Raw genomic sequence first — 21,759 nt, forward strand, 5'->3', positions numbered from 1 at the left:
ATGAATTCAGGAATGAAACGCCAGAGACAACGAAATGGCATTTTGAATATTACCTTTATACGACATTTACTACGTACAATGTTATTACAATGAATAATGAGTATCATCTACAATAGTCCTGAAGAATCATGGCACATGGGTATGTCCCCAAATATCCTGAGAGGATCTTAATAATCATATCAAATATTTAAAAAACATTTATATTTGACAAATATTAAGAATATAATATATTTAATTCATCAATACACAACCGACGGAGGTTCATGGCTTATCTGGCTCTGCACTGAAGTCTCCTCTGCTGTTGTTCGGCGCACTGTTCTGCTCAGTTGTTTCCACACAGGGTTTTCCTGTTTCCTCAAACAGTTGGCAAAGTGCAGGCACGCTGGAGTCAGAGCCAGCCTCTAGATCTGACTCAGGGTCAACATCACAGTAGGAGCTGTGGTCAAAGCCAGCTCCAGGATCAGTGCCAAGGCTTAGTTTTGGGATAATGCCAGGGGGAGATTCCTTCTCAGATCCAGATGCCTGGTCTATCTCTGAGCTGTCACCCGGAGACTCCTCTGCCTTTATATCTGGGTCAGAGAGCTGTCCTTCTGGTGGCTCCTCTGCCTTCAGCCTCCTGCGGCTGATCAGTTTCTGCAGCTGCAGCTTGCTGGTGAAGAAGATGCTGCGCCAGCCCACCTCCAGAGCCAGAGATGCTACTTCAGGGGACACTGTGTTGCAGCGACGATGCACCGCCTGCTCCCAAAACTCCTCTGAGCCACATAGCTGAGGAGCACAAGACAAACTCAACCATTTGCATTGATTTAATTACACATTTATAAAAACAATAGGAATCTAATATTACTTCTCATTTAATAACAGTTTTGTTTTTTTAACAATGTATCCAAGATAAAAATGTGCAGTGATGAAACCTTAAATAACAGAGTTAATGTTTCTAATCTCAGGATAGTTTTCTTGTTGCACATCTGTCTTTATGTGTCTCTGGAACTCACCTCCCTGAACCTGTGTGACGTTCGTCCAAGCTGACCCACGTCCTCCAGTTCTAGATCATTTATTATCCGCAGCAGTATGGAGTCAGACAGGCGCTCCAGATAGTCGTAATGGTCTTGGCACAACGCCTTGGTGTACTGCAAGATTCGACGACCAAAAACCATACTGACCTCACCTGGAGAGAAGCCACAATTTAGTGATGGGAATTATGGCTCTTTGAAGGGAGCCGGATCTTATGGCTCCGTTCCTTTCAAAGAGCCGTTCAAAAGAGCCGTTCAAAAGAGCCGTTTTTTTAAGGTTTCTAGGTTTATCTGCAAAATAATCACCAGGATAATGATTGACTGTATTGCCAGACCTAATGTCAATAATCGGCATTGTAAACATGACACAAGGTGGCGCCATATCCATGTCATCATGTCATTGAATGTACTTTGAATTTACCCTCTGCATGTGTTAAGTAAATAAAGTTGCCTTGCCTTGAATGAAATTCACACAACTCTTAATATTAGTAGTGTGCTTTTAAGTGGCGATGGAGATTATTTGTTGACCCTGCTTTAAAGGATATTTTGCCTTTACAAATGGTGCGCTTTATCACTGCCTGGGTTTTGGTTGAAGTGCATCCAAATGCTGCTGCGTTTTCGCGTTTGGCTCATTTTCCATCCGAAAAACACGTCGTCTACCTGTCCTGTACCACTTGTTATGACTTCTCTCTCTCGCGTATTCCGTTAAGACCCACCCCATCTCACTCCTCGTGCTGAAACCTACCAATCAGAGTAGGGGCGGGTCTTCACAGAATACGTTTGGGGAACAAAATCAAGCTTTTTAACCCTTGTGCCCTCCTCGAATTTTCAACCTTTCGACCCCTTCGTGGCAAAAATGTACACGCCCATAATAACTGCTATTAAATCATCATACATCAACATTTCTTTCTACTTTTTTTTTCATGAATCACTTAAACAACTTATAACGTACTCAAAACTACCAAACATTTAATAATTTTCTGGATTTTAACCCTTTAAATGCCTGTTTAATTATTTGAATTATTTCATTATTTATGACAAAAAACACAATAAATGAATTTTTTTCAATATAATAATTAGTAGAGGGATGGAACTTTGGTGGTTACTAGAGTCTTGGATGTGTCAAAGATTAGCAACAAAATTGATTTCACTGCATTATTATTTTGTACGTAGTGTCAGATACTACCTCTGGACCCCTTCGTGGCAAAAATGTACACGCCCATAATAACTTCTATTAAATCATCATATATCAATATTTCTTTCTACTTTTTGTTTCATGAATCACATAAACAACTTATAACATACTCAGAACTAGCAAACATTCAATACTTTTCTGGATTTTAACCCTTTAAATGCCTGTTTAATTATTTGAATTATTTCATTATTTATTACAAAAAAACACAAAAAATGAATTTCTTTCAATATAATAATTAGTAGAGGGATGGAACTTTGGTGGTTATTAGAGTCTTGGATGTGTCAAAGATTAGCAACAAAATTGATTTGACTGCATTATTATTTTTTACGTAGTATCAGATACTACCTCTGGACACCTTCGTGGCAAAAATGTACACGCCCCAAACAACTTCTATTAAATCATCATACATCAATATTTTTTTCAACTTTTTTTTCATGAATCACATAAACAACTTCTAACGTACTCAAAACTACCATTTTCGGTTTCGATTTTAACCCTTTAAACGCCTGTTTCATTATTTCATTTATCTCAAAAATGCCTCATTGACTTCCATTCAGACCACATTTGTTGATCTCACTGCCATTGCAGTATAAAACCATGCATTTTGTAATGTCAGCATTTCATTTAGAAGAAAAGTAGTGATATTTGATATTTCTACTCTATTCCAACAGATTAAACCATTTTCCCACTGTAGGCCGATGCATGAAATTCTTAAATTTTTGCCAGTTATATTATGGAGCCGTGTGACTACCAGGGGGCCCCGAGAGTGGTGTGTGTGTATGTGTATATGTATGTGTGTGCGTGTGCGTGTGCGTGTGCGTGTGTGTGTGTGTGTATATGTGCGTGTGTGTGTGTGTGTGTGTGTCATTTCCAGCAGCAGACTAGCAGGTCCTGCAGCATGTGACCTGGTGCTCTCAGGTGATAGAACAACATTTTTTTAGGCCTGTGCACAACCAGCACACACCTCTCCTCCCTCTCCGTGTGTGTGTGCGTGTGTGTGTGTGTGTGTGTGTGTGTGTGTGTGAGAATCTGTAAGCATGCACAGATCATTTCATGGGAACAAAAGGCCATCTTTTGAGGGCTGTGTTTGATGTGTCTTTGAAGAGCTGCTTGATTACTCAAAAACAAAAAACAACTGTTAGTGTGTTTATGCACCTGGCTGCCAAAGATAAACATGCAGTTTGACCAAGGGCTTATTTCATTAGTGAGCAGAGAAGGAGAAAGACCTGGAGCAAAGAGAAGGAACTCAAATGAAGAAGCATTTCAGTGCAGAAGAGACTTCAGAAATAATCTTGCAGCCTTCTTCTGCCAGCGAGCTGCAGGACTCATCTGAAGAAGACACAAGGTTCGAGCTGGGGTCTGACACTGAATGCTCTCTGGAGTCCAGCATTTCTTTGAGTTCCTCTGACCCTTCATCTGAAAGTGGAGAGGACACTGAGGGTCCAGCCCACAGTGAGGGGACAGAGAAGAACGGAGGTCGTTCTCCCAGGAGCTGGGGAAAACCAGGGTGTCCTCACAGATTGTGAGAAGAAAGCCCCCCGTGGTGGTGGATGGTGGGCCGGACCCTCAGTAAACGACATTGGATTTAAAAAATTTGACTCAAAAGAAGACTTCTTGCAAAAATCCATGCCAAAAGCTGTAACACAGCTGAAATGATTACCAAATCAAAAAAAAAAGTCAGGAAAAATGTACAAAAATGCCCGAGGAGGGCACAAGGGTTAAAAGGCGAGTGGATTTTGGCAGGCAGTGAGTGCGGACCAACGATTGAACGATAACAAGAACGGCTCTCACCAAGTAGGACTCGGTTCCCCTCGTTCGTACCAAAGAGCCGTTCAAAAGAATCGGCTCGTTCGCGACCGACACATCACTACAATCTGTACATGAAGCTATGAATACCTAAAGCACTATTATGCATTTCTGACCACATGATAAAAAGTAATGCAAACCAAACAGTTTAGAGGTAAATAATAAAGCTCTTACTCTGGAGCAAAGCGTCATCTAAGAAGTCCTGGTGAGACTCCTTCAACTCCCCGGGTTTGGAGTATCTGTCCACATTTCTGGGAGATATCTTCCACCATCTCCATATCACCTGGGAGTGACCGTTGAAAGGATCTTTGCTGTTAAATATTTTCACATCAAGCTCTAAAAAACACAGCTTTCCTCAAGGTGTTATACCCTCAACAATATAATACTGTTATTTACATCTAAAAAAATAAAGAAAAGGGAACTGTAAAACAGACTAATCTATGTACACAGTACATCCATAGTGGTAATAAATGTCGTTCTCTGGGCATATCTGGAGACATTTTGAAAATAGGTCAAACAGTTGGCTGAAAAGTGAGTATTTCTTATCATGCTATATTTAGTCTTCCAGCACATGTGACTACTGTTCCATAAATAGAAATAAACAGCAGGCCCATGTGCCCAATGGCTAAATATGATAGAAATGTCGCTGAATCTCAGAAACTACGAGGTGCACATTTAATATTTGAACTAATAACAAATTGTATATCTAACTTATCCCCAAATATGCAGTTTATTAAATGCCTTCGATATGAGATATTTCAAAAAAAAATGTTAGCATTATCTGTCTTATTTTTTATACTGACCTTTGATTCGGTATTATTTTTCCATTTTAAGGTTTTAGTTTGCATTTTGTCTTATCATAGCCTAGTCTTTAGGCAGACATAAGTTTCTAACTATTACACTTGTAAGTAGTTTTTACTTGGTAACATGTTGTGTTTATAACCCTTTCTCAAATGAGTAGTATTGACTGTATATTAAGTATTTTTACTTTTGATACTTGAGTACATTTAGCTGATCATACTTTTGTACATTTACTTAAGTAACATTTTGAACTCACGACATGTATTTGTAATGGAGTATGTTTAAAATGTGATATTAGTACTTTTACTCAAGTTGAGCATCTGAGTACTTTTTCCACAAATGGTCTTACTACGGTTATTCTATCCAGACGTTGTTTAAACAATTTAATGAGCAAACATATCCAAGTTAAAAAGTAGCTATTTAACATTAGAAGCTAACATAAATAGCATTCAACTGCCATGCCGCTTGCGTGCACGTGAGGCAAAGTTCCTGTGGTTACAGCAGGTTTAGCTAGCTAACGTTACCGTTAATAAAACGTTAACATTAGTTCATGCTAGCAATGCAGTAGAGTAATTATAATTATACAATATCTATACTTACACCTGACTTGGTGATAGCAAAATGATAAAAGTTCTTGTTTGGTGGTGGACCGCGTCCGGACTTCTCAAACAACGGGTCTGTTAACAGGGACGCCATATCAAACTGTCTGTGTTGTCATGGCAACTGCTTTCTCAGGTGGAGAGCTGAAGACATGACTAGGTCCAAGCAAGAAGCTACATGTGAACAAAGTTATCATTTAGCACGTTTTAAACTAAAGAAAATGGCATACAGAAGAACGTATGCAAGACAAAGGTTAACAGGGAATGGTTGCTCGATATGATAATATAAAATATACACCCCAATGCACAAAACTCAGTTGCTTGTTAACTACACTTTGCTTTGAGTCTAAACAGGGGTGTCAAACTCAAGGCCCGTGGGCCAAATCCGGCCCGCGACTTCCATTGTATGTGGCCCGCAAGAGCTTGGAAACAATATAATACGGTTATTATGGTTACATGCCGCTTTACAGAACCACGTTGCCCATAAACTACATGTCTCACAATAGAGTGCCACAGTGACGCGTCCTAAACCCGGAAGTAAGCTGCGCATGGGTTCCTTCGACAAAAAAGCAATGCAATTTCTCCATTGGATTTTGGAAAATAGCTCGAAATAAGGTCTGTGGTTGACACACATTTAAGAGACGGATCATGTTTTGTTCAGTCGGATAATCTCCACATGTCTACCCTACTTTTATAATTTTCTAATCGATAGGTTTAGGACACGTCACTGTGCATCTCATTTTGTGTCATGCGCAGTGAAAAGACTTGTATATATGTATATCAAAGTCAAAAGTCAAAGTCAACTTTATTGTCAATCTTTCAGTTTGTGTGTAGGCTACAGACAGAGAGATCGAAATACCGTTTCCCACAATCCCAAACTATATTTATATAGTCTTAAAGTTACAACCGGCTCTTTTGAGTGCAACCATAATGCTGATGTGGCCCGGGATGAAATTGAGTTTGACACCCCTGGTCTAATACAACAGCTCTGCAATGAATTATTCCTTACTAAAGGATAACAGTAGGCTACCTAGTGTTTATTCAACCATATGTCTACTTTGGGGGCTTAGCTTTTGTTTGTTTAAACCGAGACACCTTTCTAATATTCAATCTTCATTGAAAGGTATTAAATGGATACGATATTAGCTTCCGCAAGAAAATTCCTATTACAACCTTCACAGGGACAGGACTACTCACACAGCTGTTGTATTAGTCCCAAATCATTTCAGATGAGAATGTATACACCTCACAAACGGTCACCTGAGTCACCTGTCTGAATGAATAATCACAATATATAGTTACACAAAGTCAACATTGTAGTTAAAAATCTTTTAATTTATTTATACATATATTTATATATGTACACATTTACTAACCTATTCTTGCAAAGACAAGAAACACATTGTCAAATTCATTGTTAGTCATTGGTGGCACAATTGAGAAACTAGTACGCCAGAGTCCCAGGCTGATCAAGTAATGTAGTAATCCCTACATCAGTTATTTCCTCGGCCTAATTTAAAGCAAACTGAGGGGAGAGCAACATTCCTCCTCATTCTGTTCTTCTGAAGGCAAAGAAGAAGACAGCTATCAAGGAAGTGTAGTGATAAAACTTTTCATACATATTTTTAGTTTTAAAAGGTTGTACATTTTTTCTGGTTAACCTGTCATCGAGAGGACATGTCACCCGCAACCATGTGAAAAACTACACCACTTGTTTCTCATACACCACTTGTTTCTCAACCCTGAAGCTTTCTTAACAGTCTTTCCGTTTGTCTTTACCATATTCATAAAATATAGTGAATATCTGAAAACAGGGGGTTAAATAAGAGTATATTTAACAGTTTTACCAACATTTAGAGAATAGGTAGGGTAACAGGATATACAAATAGTAATTTCAAAGCCTGCACTTCTTGTGTCTTCCCTTTGTTTGTGCTCTGGTAGACATGCCTCTCCAGTTCCAAATCTATGGTGGCCTCTTGGTTTGAAACCAAAAAAGAGCCACAACCATTTCACAGATACTGGCAAAATTAATAAAAGAATGAAAGCTGAATCGCATCCTCCTGCTTGGGATGTTACAGTAGTTTAAAAAGACGTAAGCTTTGAAGCTTTGAGTCATAGGCAACTTGTAAGTTAAAGGTAGGGTAGGTAAGAATGGAGAAACCAGCTCGAGTGCGCTAGAATTTGAAAGTGCGCAGCCGAAAAAAATCTGCGCCTTCCTTCAGACTTCCTTATAGAGCCCCTCCTCCAACACACACGAACGCGCACATGACCAATGAGGGCACGAGATAAGTTTGTGCACAGATGGAAGGCTGACAGGCAGGTAGGCCATCCAGTTATTTCAGCCGGGCCGGCTCAGATGATTGGTCGTGCTTTTTACAGCACCACGGCTTCCACAGATGACATTTATGTATTTATTGTCAAAGCATTTAATATATTCATTGCTATCGGGATGTTAAGAGCATTCCATGGAATATAACAAAAAGTGCTTCTGAAGTGAATTACCTACCCCACCTTTAATAAAGGAAATTTCGCACATTTTGCAATTGTAACAAAAAAAAATCCCTTTTGAAATGAAATACCTGCATCATCATGGATTTGGGTGGAAACTTGTTAATTGTCTTAAAGTATATACCCGTACCTATGGAGATTGTAGTGAGGTATTTTTTTCCATAAGGTATGTGTATACTTACCAATGGTAACTCAGTCCTTGTCATACATAACATGTACTTAATTGTGATTACAAATGATATGCACAGAGCTTACAGTCATAAACAAAACATAAGAAGCATATACTGTATTGTATATAATCCAAACTGTACATTTCCCCATAACAGTCCCTTAGTCTTCAATATTGTCCTTTGTACTCCTTCATAGTGTTGTAAACTTTTTTTTTTTTATGAAAAAAAAAACAAAAAAATGTAAGTCTTTAAAAATAAAATGGTACTGCCACTAATGCATGACGGAATGGTGCGTTGAATATGTGCTGCATGCTGCCCTCTGGTGGCAAAGGTAAGAGTTGTGCTACAGGAAAGGGTTGGTTGAACCCCCCGAAGGGAAGGCCCCTGCTGGAGCACCCGCCTGAAATCAGAGACAGAAAACATTCTGAAACAATTCAAATGAAATTTGGCAGTATGACTTTTTGAGCATTAAAGCATGGAAACATGTGAAACTTGAAGCACACAATACAAATATAAACCTGAAAATAAGCATAATAGGGCCCCTTTAATTAAAAAAAGTTGGGAGAACAAAAGGCAAAGCATGCTCACCATGAAAGGGTTATAGGACATGCCAGGGCCAGCCATGGGCTGCCCAAAGTGCGACATGGAGGGCTTGTTCTGACCGTAGACTGGGAATGCAGGCCCTAGAGGGGGATACAGGGAGAGGGATTTACAACAGGTCAAGCGGTCGCTCTCAAGCAGTTAAAGGGGAACTTAAGTATTTTTCAACCTGGACCCTTTAAGTGTTATTGAGCAGGAAAGCTACAGCCAAAAGCTGATAATGGGCTGCAATATAATCGCGTGGGGCAACCACATGTCAATGTCCACTAAAAGTTAGTTTTTTTGCCAATGACAGTGTTGAAGTGTTATTATAAGAGTCTGACAACACAACATTATGGAAAGGATTATTTTCGCTTGATCTGCTCCGTTTTTTAATGTGATGGGTAACTTGTTGGAGAGAGCCGATGTTTTTAGTGACATGGCTTAATAATCAGCTGATATCGACAATGTGATTGCAAGACTTCTCCTTGAGCAAGATATGGATGAAAACATTAACAAGCAGATAGGAACAATAGCAAGCAGTCTGAATAAAGCAAAAGGTTAAGAAAAATGTTATCTCCTGTTGGGTCCTTTCGATAATGTTGTCATACACTTATAATAATTACTACCTGAGCCTTTTAGTCAGAAACGAGTCAGAAAAAAGCACTTTTAGTTGACGTATATTGACATGTGGAATTTCCCTAAGCCCTGAACTCAATGCTGGACCTAATACTCAATGTGTAACAATAATATTTGATTGCAACTGTTACATTAGACCATAAATAGCAGCCTATAAAAAAGTAAACAAAGATAACAAATCTTTAAACACTGGCCTAAAGAGTTTTAAGCATAATGAGTACATTTTGAAAGGTTCTAAGGGAGTAAGGCTGTAGAAGGGGAAACAAAATAGAGCCAAGCCCAGTGTGTCAGATTGCATTCAGGTGTGAACAAAGCTTTTTGAGTGATGTCAGATAAGTGCATTGAGTTTCTTGTCGTGAGCAGAACCCTAAAGCTTTGTACACTAAATGCAACCTTTTATAACTGTGCAGTAGCTGCCACGTCACACTTTGAATTTAGAAGCAAGACTAAACACCAAATGCATCATGTAGATAAAGATAAGTAAATTGCTCCACCACTAAATCACTGACAGGTACTGCACAGGGCAAAGGGTTTAGAGGACAGAGGGATTGTGGGAGGCCACTAACCATTAGACTGAGGGTGGTAAGCCCCCGGTTGAGAGTAAGGGATGGGAGCCTGGCCAGGGAATTGCTGCTGGAAGTTTCCGCTGAAACTGGTCGGGAGGCAATAGGAAGACGCATTCCCAAAGCCGGCGGGCATGCTCATAGAGCCGGTGCCAAAGGAGGCTACGAGACAAAGTATGTGTGTACACAAAGGCACAGCACACCAAACACACAAACACAAGGAGGAGTACATTCTACATGATTTGGCAAATCACAAAGCTACTTGGCAATGTAACTGGGTTACATCTCATTAACACAAATGTGCAATTGAAACATGAGTAAATAAGCTAGTTTATATGCACACACACCTGCAGCTGGAGCTCTGCCGTTGGCCTGGAAAGGGTTGGTGGCCATCTCCGGGCCGACGGCTGCAGCAACAAAGGGGTTAGTGGATGGGACGCCTGGAGGAAATGCAGGAGGAACTTAGCGTTCAAGCTATGTGGGAAAATGTACAGCTCGGAACCTGCATTTCATTTTTTATGCATCAATGTAGTCGTAACAACTATTTACCACTTCCGAAGCCAGGCTGCATGCTGGGTAACACAGGTGGATTCTGGGCTGGCGATGAACCAAGCACGGGTCCAAATAAATTCCTGTAAGGACAAAGATCAGATTAAATGTCTTTACTTTCGTTCGACACGTGCAGTTAGCATGGCAGGCCTAAATTAGCTGTGCAGGTCATTCTTATAGAGTTTGTCTGGATTTAAATGTATTTCTCCTAGTGTCCAAGTTATTAAGCCCAGTACTTGCTGCCCAGTTCTGCTTCCTTCCCTTTCTGATCCTTTCTTGTTTGATGTGTGAATACACTCAGGATTGCTATTTACATTTGATTATACCTATTGCAAACAATCAAAGATTATTTATATAGCCCAATATCACAAAACACATTTGTCTCAGGAGGCTCTTCAGATCAACAAACATGAATGACAGTGCTAAAAGATATAATAAAATAACAAGAATATAATAAAATAACACGACAGAATATAAAATACAAATACAATAAATTCTTATTAAACAGATGCTCTCACAAACTGAAGCAGAATCAACTGTTAACTCCCTTCTTGAAACCCATTTTATAGACTTGCTTTATGTGATTTTTCTTTTAATGCTTTTTGTTTCGTATTTTAGTATTAATGACATGTTCATTTTATATTTATTGAAACTTTTTATTTTTCATTTTCATTTGTTTACCAACTTATTAACCTTTATTTTCTTGTTCTAATTTGACCTTACACTGTTTTGCTTTTGTCTGGCCCTATTGTTCTGCTTCCTGTTGTGTTGTTGTTCTGTTATATACTGCTTTTGATTTGTCTGCCAAAGCCCTTTGTGATGTCTGATTTGGAAGGTGCCATATAAAGAGTTATTATAATTGTGCAGAGGCAGCCTGTGTAGGAAATGAACAGCTACTGGTGTACATTTATTAGCAGTGCTATTGCAATGTGTGTGTGCGAGTGTGTGAGTGTGAGTGTGAGTGTGAGTGTGAGTGTGAGTGTGTGTGTGTGTGTCTCACCCTGGCACGCTGCTGCCTGAGTTCACAGAGGAGCTGAGCTCGTTGTCCAGCTCAGCCAGAGCAGCGTAGCGGTCCTCTCTGCTGCTGCCTATCTGGATGGGGACGGCACTAGACATTGACGGAATTGGCACACCTCCCCCTATGACACATTTTGGTGAGATAAAAAGATGGTGAGATATTCAAAGACGTGTGGCATGCATACATACAAAAGGTCAAATAATAAGAATTAGCCAAAGTATTCAGGAAAAGCGTGATATTTTGTAACAGCTTTATGCTAAATGCTAATTGGGTGTCTCCTTTAAGACTAAATGAAAAAAGTATTTCAAATTGGAAGGATGTATTGGTGTTTCCAAAATGACTAACTAAAGACAAGCTTAACATGTCATAAGAAATCTGCAAATATGCAAAAATAACATTATTGATGACCATCACATGTTCTTAGCATCTATAGAGCAAATGCTTGACACAGAAAGGACTCACCAGTGACCACCAGAAATAATTATGAAAAATACTGAGATGAGGATGTGTGGACAGGGTGGAGGAAAGACAATGGTGGGGGGGGTGGGGGTACCTGATGAAAAGGACTTTGAGGGGGGTGACGTGCTCAGATGGGATGGAATTGCAGTGTTTCCAAATGCATCAAAGTTGGCAAAGTTGGTGTCTGAATTACCCTGAGGTGCTGCAGCCGTTCACAAGGAGAAATGAACACATATGATGAATGTGGAACTTAAAAACAATGGCAGGGAAGTAAATGCATGGAGTGATGACAAAACAAATGCTAAACACGACTATGTTTCCGTATTGATCTGTATGGTGCCTTTGAGAGAGCTTTCTTACCCGAGTGGCTTGGAAAATGTGCAAAGTTGGCAAAGTTGGTAGAGCTGGAAGCTTGAGTGGGTGGAGCAGCAAAGATGTCTCCTCCCAGTTCAGAGAGGAGGTCAAACTTCTTCTCCTGAGCAGCGATGAGAGCCTGGGAACGACCTCGCCCCGGAGACTGGGCAGCAGCCAAAAGAAGTAGAAGTTACAACCTTTCTCCAACCATTTCCAGGACATCATAGATGTTTCTTATTGGGCAGATTATTACTACTTTCATTCAAACCTCCCAAACTAAGAGACGAAAATATATGAAAATAAGCAAAAGGATCAAATGAAAGCGCAGGATTAAGGAAGAAAATAATTTGCTTATTCATAGGTGGAGCTTTGTTTATTTTTTCTATGCATCCAAACATAAATGACCTTACAGTAACTGCGTGTGACTATTAGTGCTTATCTTTGTGAGTTGGGCAGTTTTTGCAATAAGGCTCATTTACATAGAAGGGGGCTTATTTTTGATTTAATGGGCAAATTCCCTATTTTTGAAATATTTACAATTGGTACAGGATCACAGAGACGCTATTTGAAGTGGTACATTTCACCCTTTGCAGGTGCTTTCAGAATTAAGCCCCAACCAAATTGAACTTGTATAGGATTTTTTTAGACATGGGAAAATAAGTGATAGACTATTTCCTGATTGCTAGAACGCATGGTTAGAAAACAAGAGTGGTTACTACTATTTTACATCAGTGACAAATTCAGTCTCTCTTTCAAACTCTCAAACCAGAGTTGATGATCGGTTAAACTTTTAAAAAATAACGAAGATATTTTGCATGATTTTTTTTGTTCTGTCTGTTCTGTTTTATTGAGGTGTTCAACGCTAGGTGAAACTACTGTTTGACTGGAGTTTGTTGGATTTGAGCAGAGCACAATAATTGTTACCTTTAAATGTTTATAAATTACAATTTCCCTTCAAGACGCATCACAAACATTCAACAGGAGAAAGGGCGAACATTATTATGGGTGAAGCTAATCGGAGCTGGAGCCGATAAATACTGTGACTACTGCGGATTCATTCGTCCTGGGAATGAATACAGATAGTAACGTTTCAAAATACAAAAGCTAGATTTGAGCAGGTGTTTAAGTTGTATTTGTCCAGCATGTTTAGTGGCTGCACAAGTCATGTCATGTTGTGTGAGTTCGCCTTCAGTGTGTATTTCTGTTACCTGGCGCAGAGGGGTCTTGTTGAGCTGCAGGGTCTTGAGGGGCTGGACTTCGGGGGTGCTGCCAGTGCTGCTGGCTGAAGAGCCGGACACAGAGGCCTGCACACTGGCTACTGCCCTCGCCTGGTCTGGAGGGACATACCTACGCATCCAGAGAACAAAACCAATACAAATGTGGAGGATTGTTTTTGTCTTTTATTTCAGTTAAATACAAAAGCAGCTTTTTAACTAATCGTATAACTACGTGAAGACAAAAAAATGGGTAGTTATGCGTTTGATTGAGTTGCGATAAAGGCTAGTACAAAAGGGAACTTCCTCCCAGTGTTTAAAATGTGCTCTTTCCACCAACACTACAGTTAAAGAGGAAAGTGACACGTACACAAAGAATGTCCTGGATAATGAAGAGCATGCTATCAAACTAAAACACATGGTTAACCAAATCCATAACGTTATGGCAGAGGCAGCGTTTAAACGTCAGCACTCTTTCCCTTTGCATGACAGCAAGTCAGCAATACTAAATGCCCCGCAGAACTTTTGAATTTTAAGCACTTTATTTAGCATTTACTACATTGCAGTTGCATGCACTAGTATGAATTATTCCTTTATTTCATTACATTTAGTGCATCATAAAAAAACAGCAGTTATTCTCTTCCCAAAACATATCAAACAAACAAACAATAAAAAAAACAATGAGTGTATGTTACCATCTTTTCTTTTCATATTTTTCTTGAAGGAACTCTTTTACTTTCTGTGGCTCTCGGAAATCTGGAACAACTAATGTCCTGTCGTCATAGAGGCCCAACCAGATGTGTTTACAGACCTTTTGGGGGGTGGGGGGCAGAGGAATGAGGAGAGTGGGAGGTAAAGGAAAGGATTGGGGTGGGGGTGGTGGCAAAGCCGGGAAGAGAGGTGAGAGAAAATAAAGGGAAGGGGGGAGGGGATGACGAGAAACGGGAGAAAAAAGTGGGGAGAGAGGAATGCCAATAAAGTTGACTAAGCAGGGTTCAGAAGAATGCCAAGATGCTCCAGAATCAGAGCCAGAATGACTGCAAAACTCTGAATAACATTGTGAAATATGCTGAGTCACTAGTTGTAAAATGTGCACGGTACCTCATTGCTGTGTTTCTGTAGGAACTCGATTTCCTGATGTGTGAATGTGGTCATAGAGATGGACTTCACTCTGTGTGGGGGGTTCAGTCCTCGCCTGTGGGTGAGGAGCTACATGTTAGCTTAGGAACAAGAGAGCAGGATGCAACCTGATGCTGTTCATGGGACAGGAGAAAAAACAACCACACATGCATCGACATATTTTCTTCTGACATGTTGGACCTAATGTTTTGGACATGGTAACTGAATGCCAGTATAAACATTTGACAAAATACCTAAGAAAAGTGACACTAGTTGGCAAGTGACACACTTTATGAAAGACCTTACAGTTTTGGTTTTAATCTCAAGGGATGTTATGGCAAATATGATTTCCCAACATCAATATAAAACTAATAAAAGTTAGTTACCGCCATGTCCTTGACGTCAAACATGACTCACCGGAAGAAAAAAAAAAAATAGAAAAACATACGTCTACTGGCAATGAAAAAGGAGTCTGTTAAAAGAGTTCATTCATAAATATTTGCGATATTTAATCGATTGATTTCAATTAGAAATGACCTAAACCTTAATAGAAATGGCAGAGATGTGTTCAAAGTCATAAGTGTAGCCAATACCATGATAACAATATCAATCAATCAATGTTTATTTATATAGCCCAATATCACAAATGTTACATTTGTCTCAGTGGACTTCACAGTTTGTACAGAATATCAGTATGACAATACGACACCCTCTGTCCTTAGACCCTCACATCGTAAAAGGAAAAACCTCCAAAAAAGGAAAAACCCCAAAGTTTAAAGGGGAAAATGGGAGAAACCTCAGGGAGAGCAACAGAGGAGGGATCCCTCTCCCAGGACGGACAGACGTGCAATAGATGCCGTGTGTAAATCGAAGAGATAATACATTTTACAGCATAGGTAGACCAAATGTTTGGAAATGCATGTGTCTTTAATAATAAGATGAATCCACGAGGATGTCAACAATCCTGTGGGAGCCATCAGGGAAGTAGTATGATGAGAGTCAGGCAGGACCACAGTGACAGGTTTAGCCACGACTCAAAATCCAGGACTCAGGATCCAGGATCCAGGACTCAGGATCAGCCACGACTCAGGATCCCGGTGTAGATAGACACCAAAAAGAAATTTGGGGAAGCTGGGTTATTGGGAACATGAGAGTACACAGGTACAGACAGAGAGAAGGAAGAAGTAAGGTGTCCCCCGACAGTCTAAGCCTATAGCAGCAAAACTAGGGGCTGAATCTAATCAGCCCTAACTATAAGCTTTATCAAAAAGGAAGGTCTTAAGCGCACTCTTAAAAACGGATAGGGTGTCTGCCGCCCGAACACAAACTGGAAGCTGATTCCACAAAAGTGGAGTTTGATAAGAAAAGGCTCTGGCTCCCATTGTACTTTTAGAGACTCTAGGAACAACCAACAACCCTGCATTCTTGGAACGCAATGCCCTAGTAGGACAGTAGGGTATAATGCAGGCATCCTCAAAGTCCGGACTCCGGTCCGGATCCGGACCGAACCACAACTGTCTCTGGACTCTGAGCAAATTATACTTTTCATATGTATTATCTGTATTATCTGTGTTATCTGTGAGACATCGCCACAACGCAACGAGTCAAAATTCTCCGCTATGTCCACTGCATACAACGCTCTGCATGTCAGACTGTTCCACTGTCTGTGTGTGTGTGTCTGTCAACGCTTTGGTCCAATCACATTCAGCATCCCGTCAGCGTTTTTTCCCCCCACCAACAGTCTGCGAATCAGAGGCACAGTAGGGCGGGTCTTCGCGGAATGCGGGTGGGAAAAATGCGTGTGTCGTGTCGTCTCTTTCAACCTGTCTGAGTCAGAGTGAGAGTTAACAGCTCATCTAGTTGCATCTGTACTGTAGCTAGTAGCCTAGTTTCACCTACCGGGGTGGCATGGGGTGGCAACTGCCACCCTAAAAATAGGCCTTGCCACCCCAGCTGCCACCCCAGTTGGCAGCTTTGTTTTGAAAGAAAAGTTGTGGCTCATCTGACATTTATGAGAGAAAGTCTCTAATGTCCGAGTGCAAGTGAATGCAGCACAAGATGCACGTCTTGTAACCCCTCCCCCGTCCCTGGCGCGAGCGTGGAAATATGATTGGCGGAGATTTCATTTGAACGGGACGGCGCAAAACGAGAAGCATTCGGACCCAAGTACTGAAGGAATGAGGTATTTGCGGTCTACAATGACAGAGAAGAGACTGTCAAGTTTGGCTGTACTCAGCATTGAATCAAAACGCACTAAAGCTGTTGATCTTAATAAGTTTGTGAGGCGTTTTGCTGAACAACATGGTAATCGCCGCATTCAGCTGTAATAGACATGTCAACTTGATGCTCTGCTCACGGATGAGCATACAAAACTGTTAAGATGATGACCTTACGTGTGTAAATATATTTTTTTCTTTGTGGGGGTCTGCCCCCAAAAAACAGTTTTAAGTCCTGAGAAAGTAAAATAAGACGGTGTGTAAAATTACACTGCCCAGCCAAAAAAAGTAACCACTTTGATTTAACTAGGCCAGTAGGTAAGGACTTTCCACTGGATAATAACTGAAGTATAAAAGAATGCATGACTGAAGTGATGGAGACCATGTTTGAAGGCAAACAAAAAGAGGAAATAACAGGTCAAATCAAGCAAATCCCCCTCTCAGATTCCACAGCAACCAGAAGAACATAAATACTGGCTGGTGATTTTATGAATCAGCTTTGTGATGGAATAAAAAATGCACAGTGCATTTCCTTAGCTGTGGATGAGTCCACTGACACCACTGACAATGCTCAGTTGCTGGTGTTTGTGAGTTTTTATGATGAGGCAAAGGGGGAGTTTGTTGAAGATGTGTTGGGCCTGACGAACCTCAGTGGACACACAAGGGGGGCAAGACATTTATAAAGCAATAATGGGAATGCTGAATGAAAGAGGGTGCAGCTGCCTTTATTCATAACTGTGCAGCTCACACTGCGACTCTGAGGGATCAAGCACAGACACAATAACAATGAAAACTGCTGCATACAGATTATTTTTGTTTTTGCAACCTCGTGTTAAGAATCTTGTTGCAATTGTTTAAAAGTTTGAATGACCATAATAAACGGACCTTTGTCTTATTGAAACATTTTTTTTTGACCTTTAAGATTTGTATTTGAGTACCCCTGGTATAATGAGTTATTTAAGGTAAGATGGCGCCTGCCCATTAAGGGCTTTGTAGGCGAGAAGAAGAATTTTAAATTCTATCCTGTGTTCTATAGGGAGCCAGTGTAAGGCAGCCAGAACAGGAGTAATGTGGTCCCTTTTCCGAACTCTGGTTAGTACACGTGCTGCAGCATTTTGAATCAGCTGAAGCGACTAAACTGACTTTTTGGTACACCCTGATAATAAAGAGTTACAATAATCCAGCCTTGAAGTAACAAATGGATGGACTAGTTTCTCTGCATCGTTTTGAGGCAAGATATGCCTGATTTTTGCTATGTTACGTAGATGAAAAAAGGCGGTCCTTGAGATTGATTTTATGTGGGCGTTAAAGGATAAATCCTGATCAAATATAACACCAAGATTCTTTACAGTCTCACTGGAGGCCAAATGAATGCCATCCATAGTTAATATATCTTTAGATAGGTTTGTTTCGTAGAGTCTTTGGGCCGAGTACAATAACTTAACTTAAATAATCAAAAAGTTTAAGGTCATCCACGTTTTTAAGTCCTTGAGGCAGTCTTGAATTTTATTTAGATGATTGGATTCATCAGGCTTGATGGATAAATATAGTTGAGTATCATCCGCATAACAATGAAAATGTACAGAATGATTCCTTATAATATTGCCTAACGGAAGCATATATAATGTGAACAAAATAGGTCCAAGCAGTGAGCCCTGTGGCACTCCATGGCTAACTTTGGTTTGCATGGAAGATTCATCGTTGACACACACAAACTGAGAGCGTTCAGATAGATAGGACCTAAACCAGCCTAAAGCAGTTCCCTTTATGCCAACTAAGTGCTCTAGTCTTTGCAATAGGACTTCATGGTCGATAGTATCAAATGCAGCACTGAGATCGAGCAAGACAAGAATAGAGACACGTCCTTTGTCTGAGGCTATGAGAAGGTCATTTGTGACTTTAACCAGAGCTGTCTCTGTGCTATGATGTGTTCTAAAGCCAGACTGAAAATCTTCAAATAAATCATTGTTTAGGATGCAAGTCTGACTTCCATCCAAACTGAATATACATTTTGAGTGTCAGTAGAACCTTTAAACCCAAATACTCTTATTCATGCTTCATTGTTTTGAAACATTAAATAATATCTGAAAGTAATATTGATTTTTAAACATGGATCCACAGAAGAAGAAAAACAAACTTAAAAGGGTTAAAAAAAGTAACAACAAAAAAGTTAAAACTGATGTCTACATAGTGAAGCAATGGACTCCTGTGTTTACTTCTGTAACATAGTGACATCACTGTGTTACACTCACTCTTGTATTGGCTAGCGCTCCAACACATTGAACTTGACGGCTAAAGGGCGGGGCATCTCTCAGTGGTTGACCAGCCAGCTAACCAATCAGAGCAGACAGAGGGAGAAAAGAGGTGCTGCAGCACATAGAAACATGTCACAGTAAAGACATAAATAAAAGTATGAACCTGAAAATGAGCATAATGGGGCCCCTATAACAAACAAATCTGTTACAAGATTACTGAATCCTAGCTTGTTTATATAGCACAAAATGTGTTTGTGTCAAACGGGCCTTAATCCTTAAACTCCCAACACTGATAAGAAAGAAATCCTGAAACACTTTAGAGTATAGTAAGGTTAATCCTAACATTTGCATCTGTTTACAGTCCGCATATTTATATTGCATCCAATTTATTTTGCATTGATGGAGGAGCCTTGGACTTAAAATATTCATTGCCAAACTCACTGGAGCCATTCTGCCTATAACAATGAAGCCTTTGAATTTTGAATCATCTTTTTAATAAGCTGTGTATTTTCCTTGAGTAAGTAGTCAGAATAATGAGGGTCTGTCTGTGCAAGGGGACGGCAGCAATGATGGGCAGCAGAAAGCCTGAGGTGACCCCAGATGAGCTGTTTACCAAATATAGGAGACACATTGCGATCAACAACTATTGCTTCACCAGTTGCGGCTTGATGGCAAATTGACAAAGACAAAACCGCTGCTGAAAAAATAAACAACTTGACATGTAGGTCAGTGTTGGCCATAAGGGATGTGGGCTCTATGGTCTGATGAGTCCAATACACATTTAACCAGCACCACAATGAAGGCTTGTGGTGGCAGCATCATGCTCTGGGGAAGGAAAGCTCGCGGGGGTCAGACACTAAAGACACATCCTGGAGAAAACCCTGATGCAACCTTAAACAGGAATGGTTCAATAACAACAATGATAGTGTCCTGGACCCGGTGTGGCCAAGTCTGACTTCCATCCAAACTGAATTTATGGCAGGATTTGAAAATTGCTATCCACTGCAACTTGACAGAGCTTTTTTTCTTCTGACGAAGAATAATGAAAGACAGCAATGCTAAAATACAGTCCCATCCACTTAAATTCAAGACTGTAGCTGTTGGCAAATGTCATCTTTCCTTGTTGATGTGTTACTGTGCTTATAGTTTCATCGTGGAGGCACACAGACTGAAGGAATAACACACACTCTATGATCTTGTCAGTGTCTTTTTAGCTCGATTGTTAATTTGACACACACACACACACACACACACACACACACACACACACACACACACACACACACACACACACACACACACACACACACACACACACACACACACACACACACACACACACACACACACACACACACACACACACACACACACACACACACACACACACACACACACACACACACACACACACCTCTGTAGAAACTACGTGGGAGTAAGCAGTCAAGACATTGGATAAATCCTGGTTATGACTTCATAACGTTTCTAAGAAAGAAGAAGACGGTGTTTCATCAGACAGCAGCTCAGGACGATCCACTGCCCTAGTTAGTCTGTCAACTACCTCCCAAAGGGAGCGACCCACCCTGCTCCTTCTTATCTACCTAGAATAGAAGGTGTGTGTGTGTGTGTGTGTGTGTGTGTGTGTGTGTGTGTGTGTCAGGGGTCTCGCTAGAGTTTAACAAGAGGAGGTTTCTCTGTGACGTGCTGTTTTTGAACAAGGTGGTCAAATATGTGACTGTTGGGTCTATAGGACGTGCTGATCCTGGCAATAAGTTACAGAACTCCCCCTCACACTCTGCCTACATATATGAAAAACACAACTTGTTATCACAGTGAAGTAAGGCTGTAAACAAACAAAAATGACGACACTATTTGCCCTAACCCAACTCAACGAACCGACGTTACCTGTCCTGACTTTAACGCTAGCTAACGAGCTAATGGTACCGCCAAGTCAGTTGCGGACCGGGACAAACCCATGACCGACTGCGGCGTTCTGTCCGTGCCCTGTCGGACACTGAAAATGAAAAAGATGGTAGTTTACGCTAAAAAGAAACTCACAATATGCCGGAGCAGGTGGTACAGACGAAGGAGCCCACTGTCATGTTGACATAGGTCGGGCCGCGCTGGTCGCAGTCGAAGCATTTCCTATTCGCGGGCAGGCTAGTCATTTCCCGGAGCATCTTCAGATGAGTCTCCTCCTGCTTTCGCTTCGCGCTCGTCGCCATGGTAGAAAACAACCGTCTGATATCACCGGGGAGGGGAAGTTTGGTCAAGGGACCCGGGACAGGGCGGGTGCCTTCAGGGGAGACTGGTCGTGGCAGACACCTTTCCGAGAGGTCTGGCCGAGAGACTGGGCGACTGACAAACTGCTTCTTCTACTCGGGGTAAAAGTGGCAGACAGACCGGCCTCACAAGCACAAGCGCCATCTGTTGGTTTGGAATAATGCCTAATTTAAAGTAACACTATTCAGGAATGATAATACAAACACACATTGAAACATTTTGTAAAAAAAACACTGCAAATTCACACTTTTCATAAAAACAGCTCACAGACAAATTGTCCCACAAATGGAAGGTTTCCAGAGGAGTAAAAGTAAAAGCCTTGAATCTTGAAAAGTTGTAATTGAGGTGTCAAAAACGTTAAAAATCTTCTTTATATCAAAACTCCCATTACATAAGGGCAAATAAAAATTAAAAAAAAACAT

At 40.6% G+C, this 21,759-nt stretch overlaps 2 protein-coding genes across 3 annotated transcripts; both read right to left on the reverse strand.

Moving 5' to 3' along the window:
• Nucleotides 1–261: 261 nt before the first annotated feature.
• On the reverse strand, nt 262–5,508 carry fbxo36b (F-box protein 36b). Its single transcript, XM_034137644.1, has 4 exons — nt 5,413–5,508; nt 4,186–4,294; nt 993–1,165; nt 262–765 (listed from the first exon to the last, which is right to left on the reverse strand). Exons 1-4 carry the CDS (start codon nt 5,506–5,508, stop codon nt 262–264), a joined length of 882 nt encoding a protein of 293 aa, XP_033993535.1.
• Nucleotides 5,509–8,311: 2,803 nt separating this feature from the next.
• On the reverse strand, nt 8,312–21,431 carry agfg1b (ArfGAP with FG repeats 1b). 2 transcript variants are annotated; one of them, XM_034138133.1, is made up of 12 exons: nt 21,113–21,431; nt 14,566–14,659; nt 14,160–14,275; nt 13,459–13,597; nt 12,257–12,413; nt 11,991–12,098; nt 11,420–11,558; nt 10,420–10,502; nt 10,218–10,277; nt 9,874–10,032; nt 8,678–8,772; nt 8,312–8,489 (listed from the first exon to the last, which is right to left on the reverse strand). In XM_034138133.1, exons 1-12 carry the CDS (start codon nt 21,277–21,279, stop codon nt 8,433–8,435), a joined length of 1,374 nt encoding a protein of 457 aa, XP_033994024.1. In that variant the 5' UTR covers nt 21,280–21,431; the 3' UTR covers nt 8,312–8,432. The 2 variants fall into 2 exon arrangements, with proteins under 2 accessions (XP_033994024.1, XP_033994022.1); XM_034138131.1 differs by having other exon boundaries at nt 10,218–10,310.
• Nucleotides 21,432–21,759: the final 328 nt, after the last annotated feature.

This window comes from Trematomus bernacchii, unplaced genomic scaffold (genome assembly GCF_902827165.1).
Source record: "Trematomus bernacchii unplaced genomic scaffold, fTreBer1.1, whole genome shotgun sequence".
Lineage (NCBI taxonomy): Eukaryota > Metazoa > Chordata > Actinopteri > Perciformes > Nototheniidae > Trematomus > Trematomus bernacchii.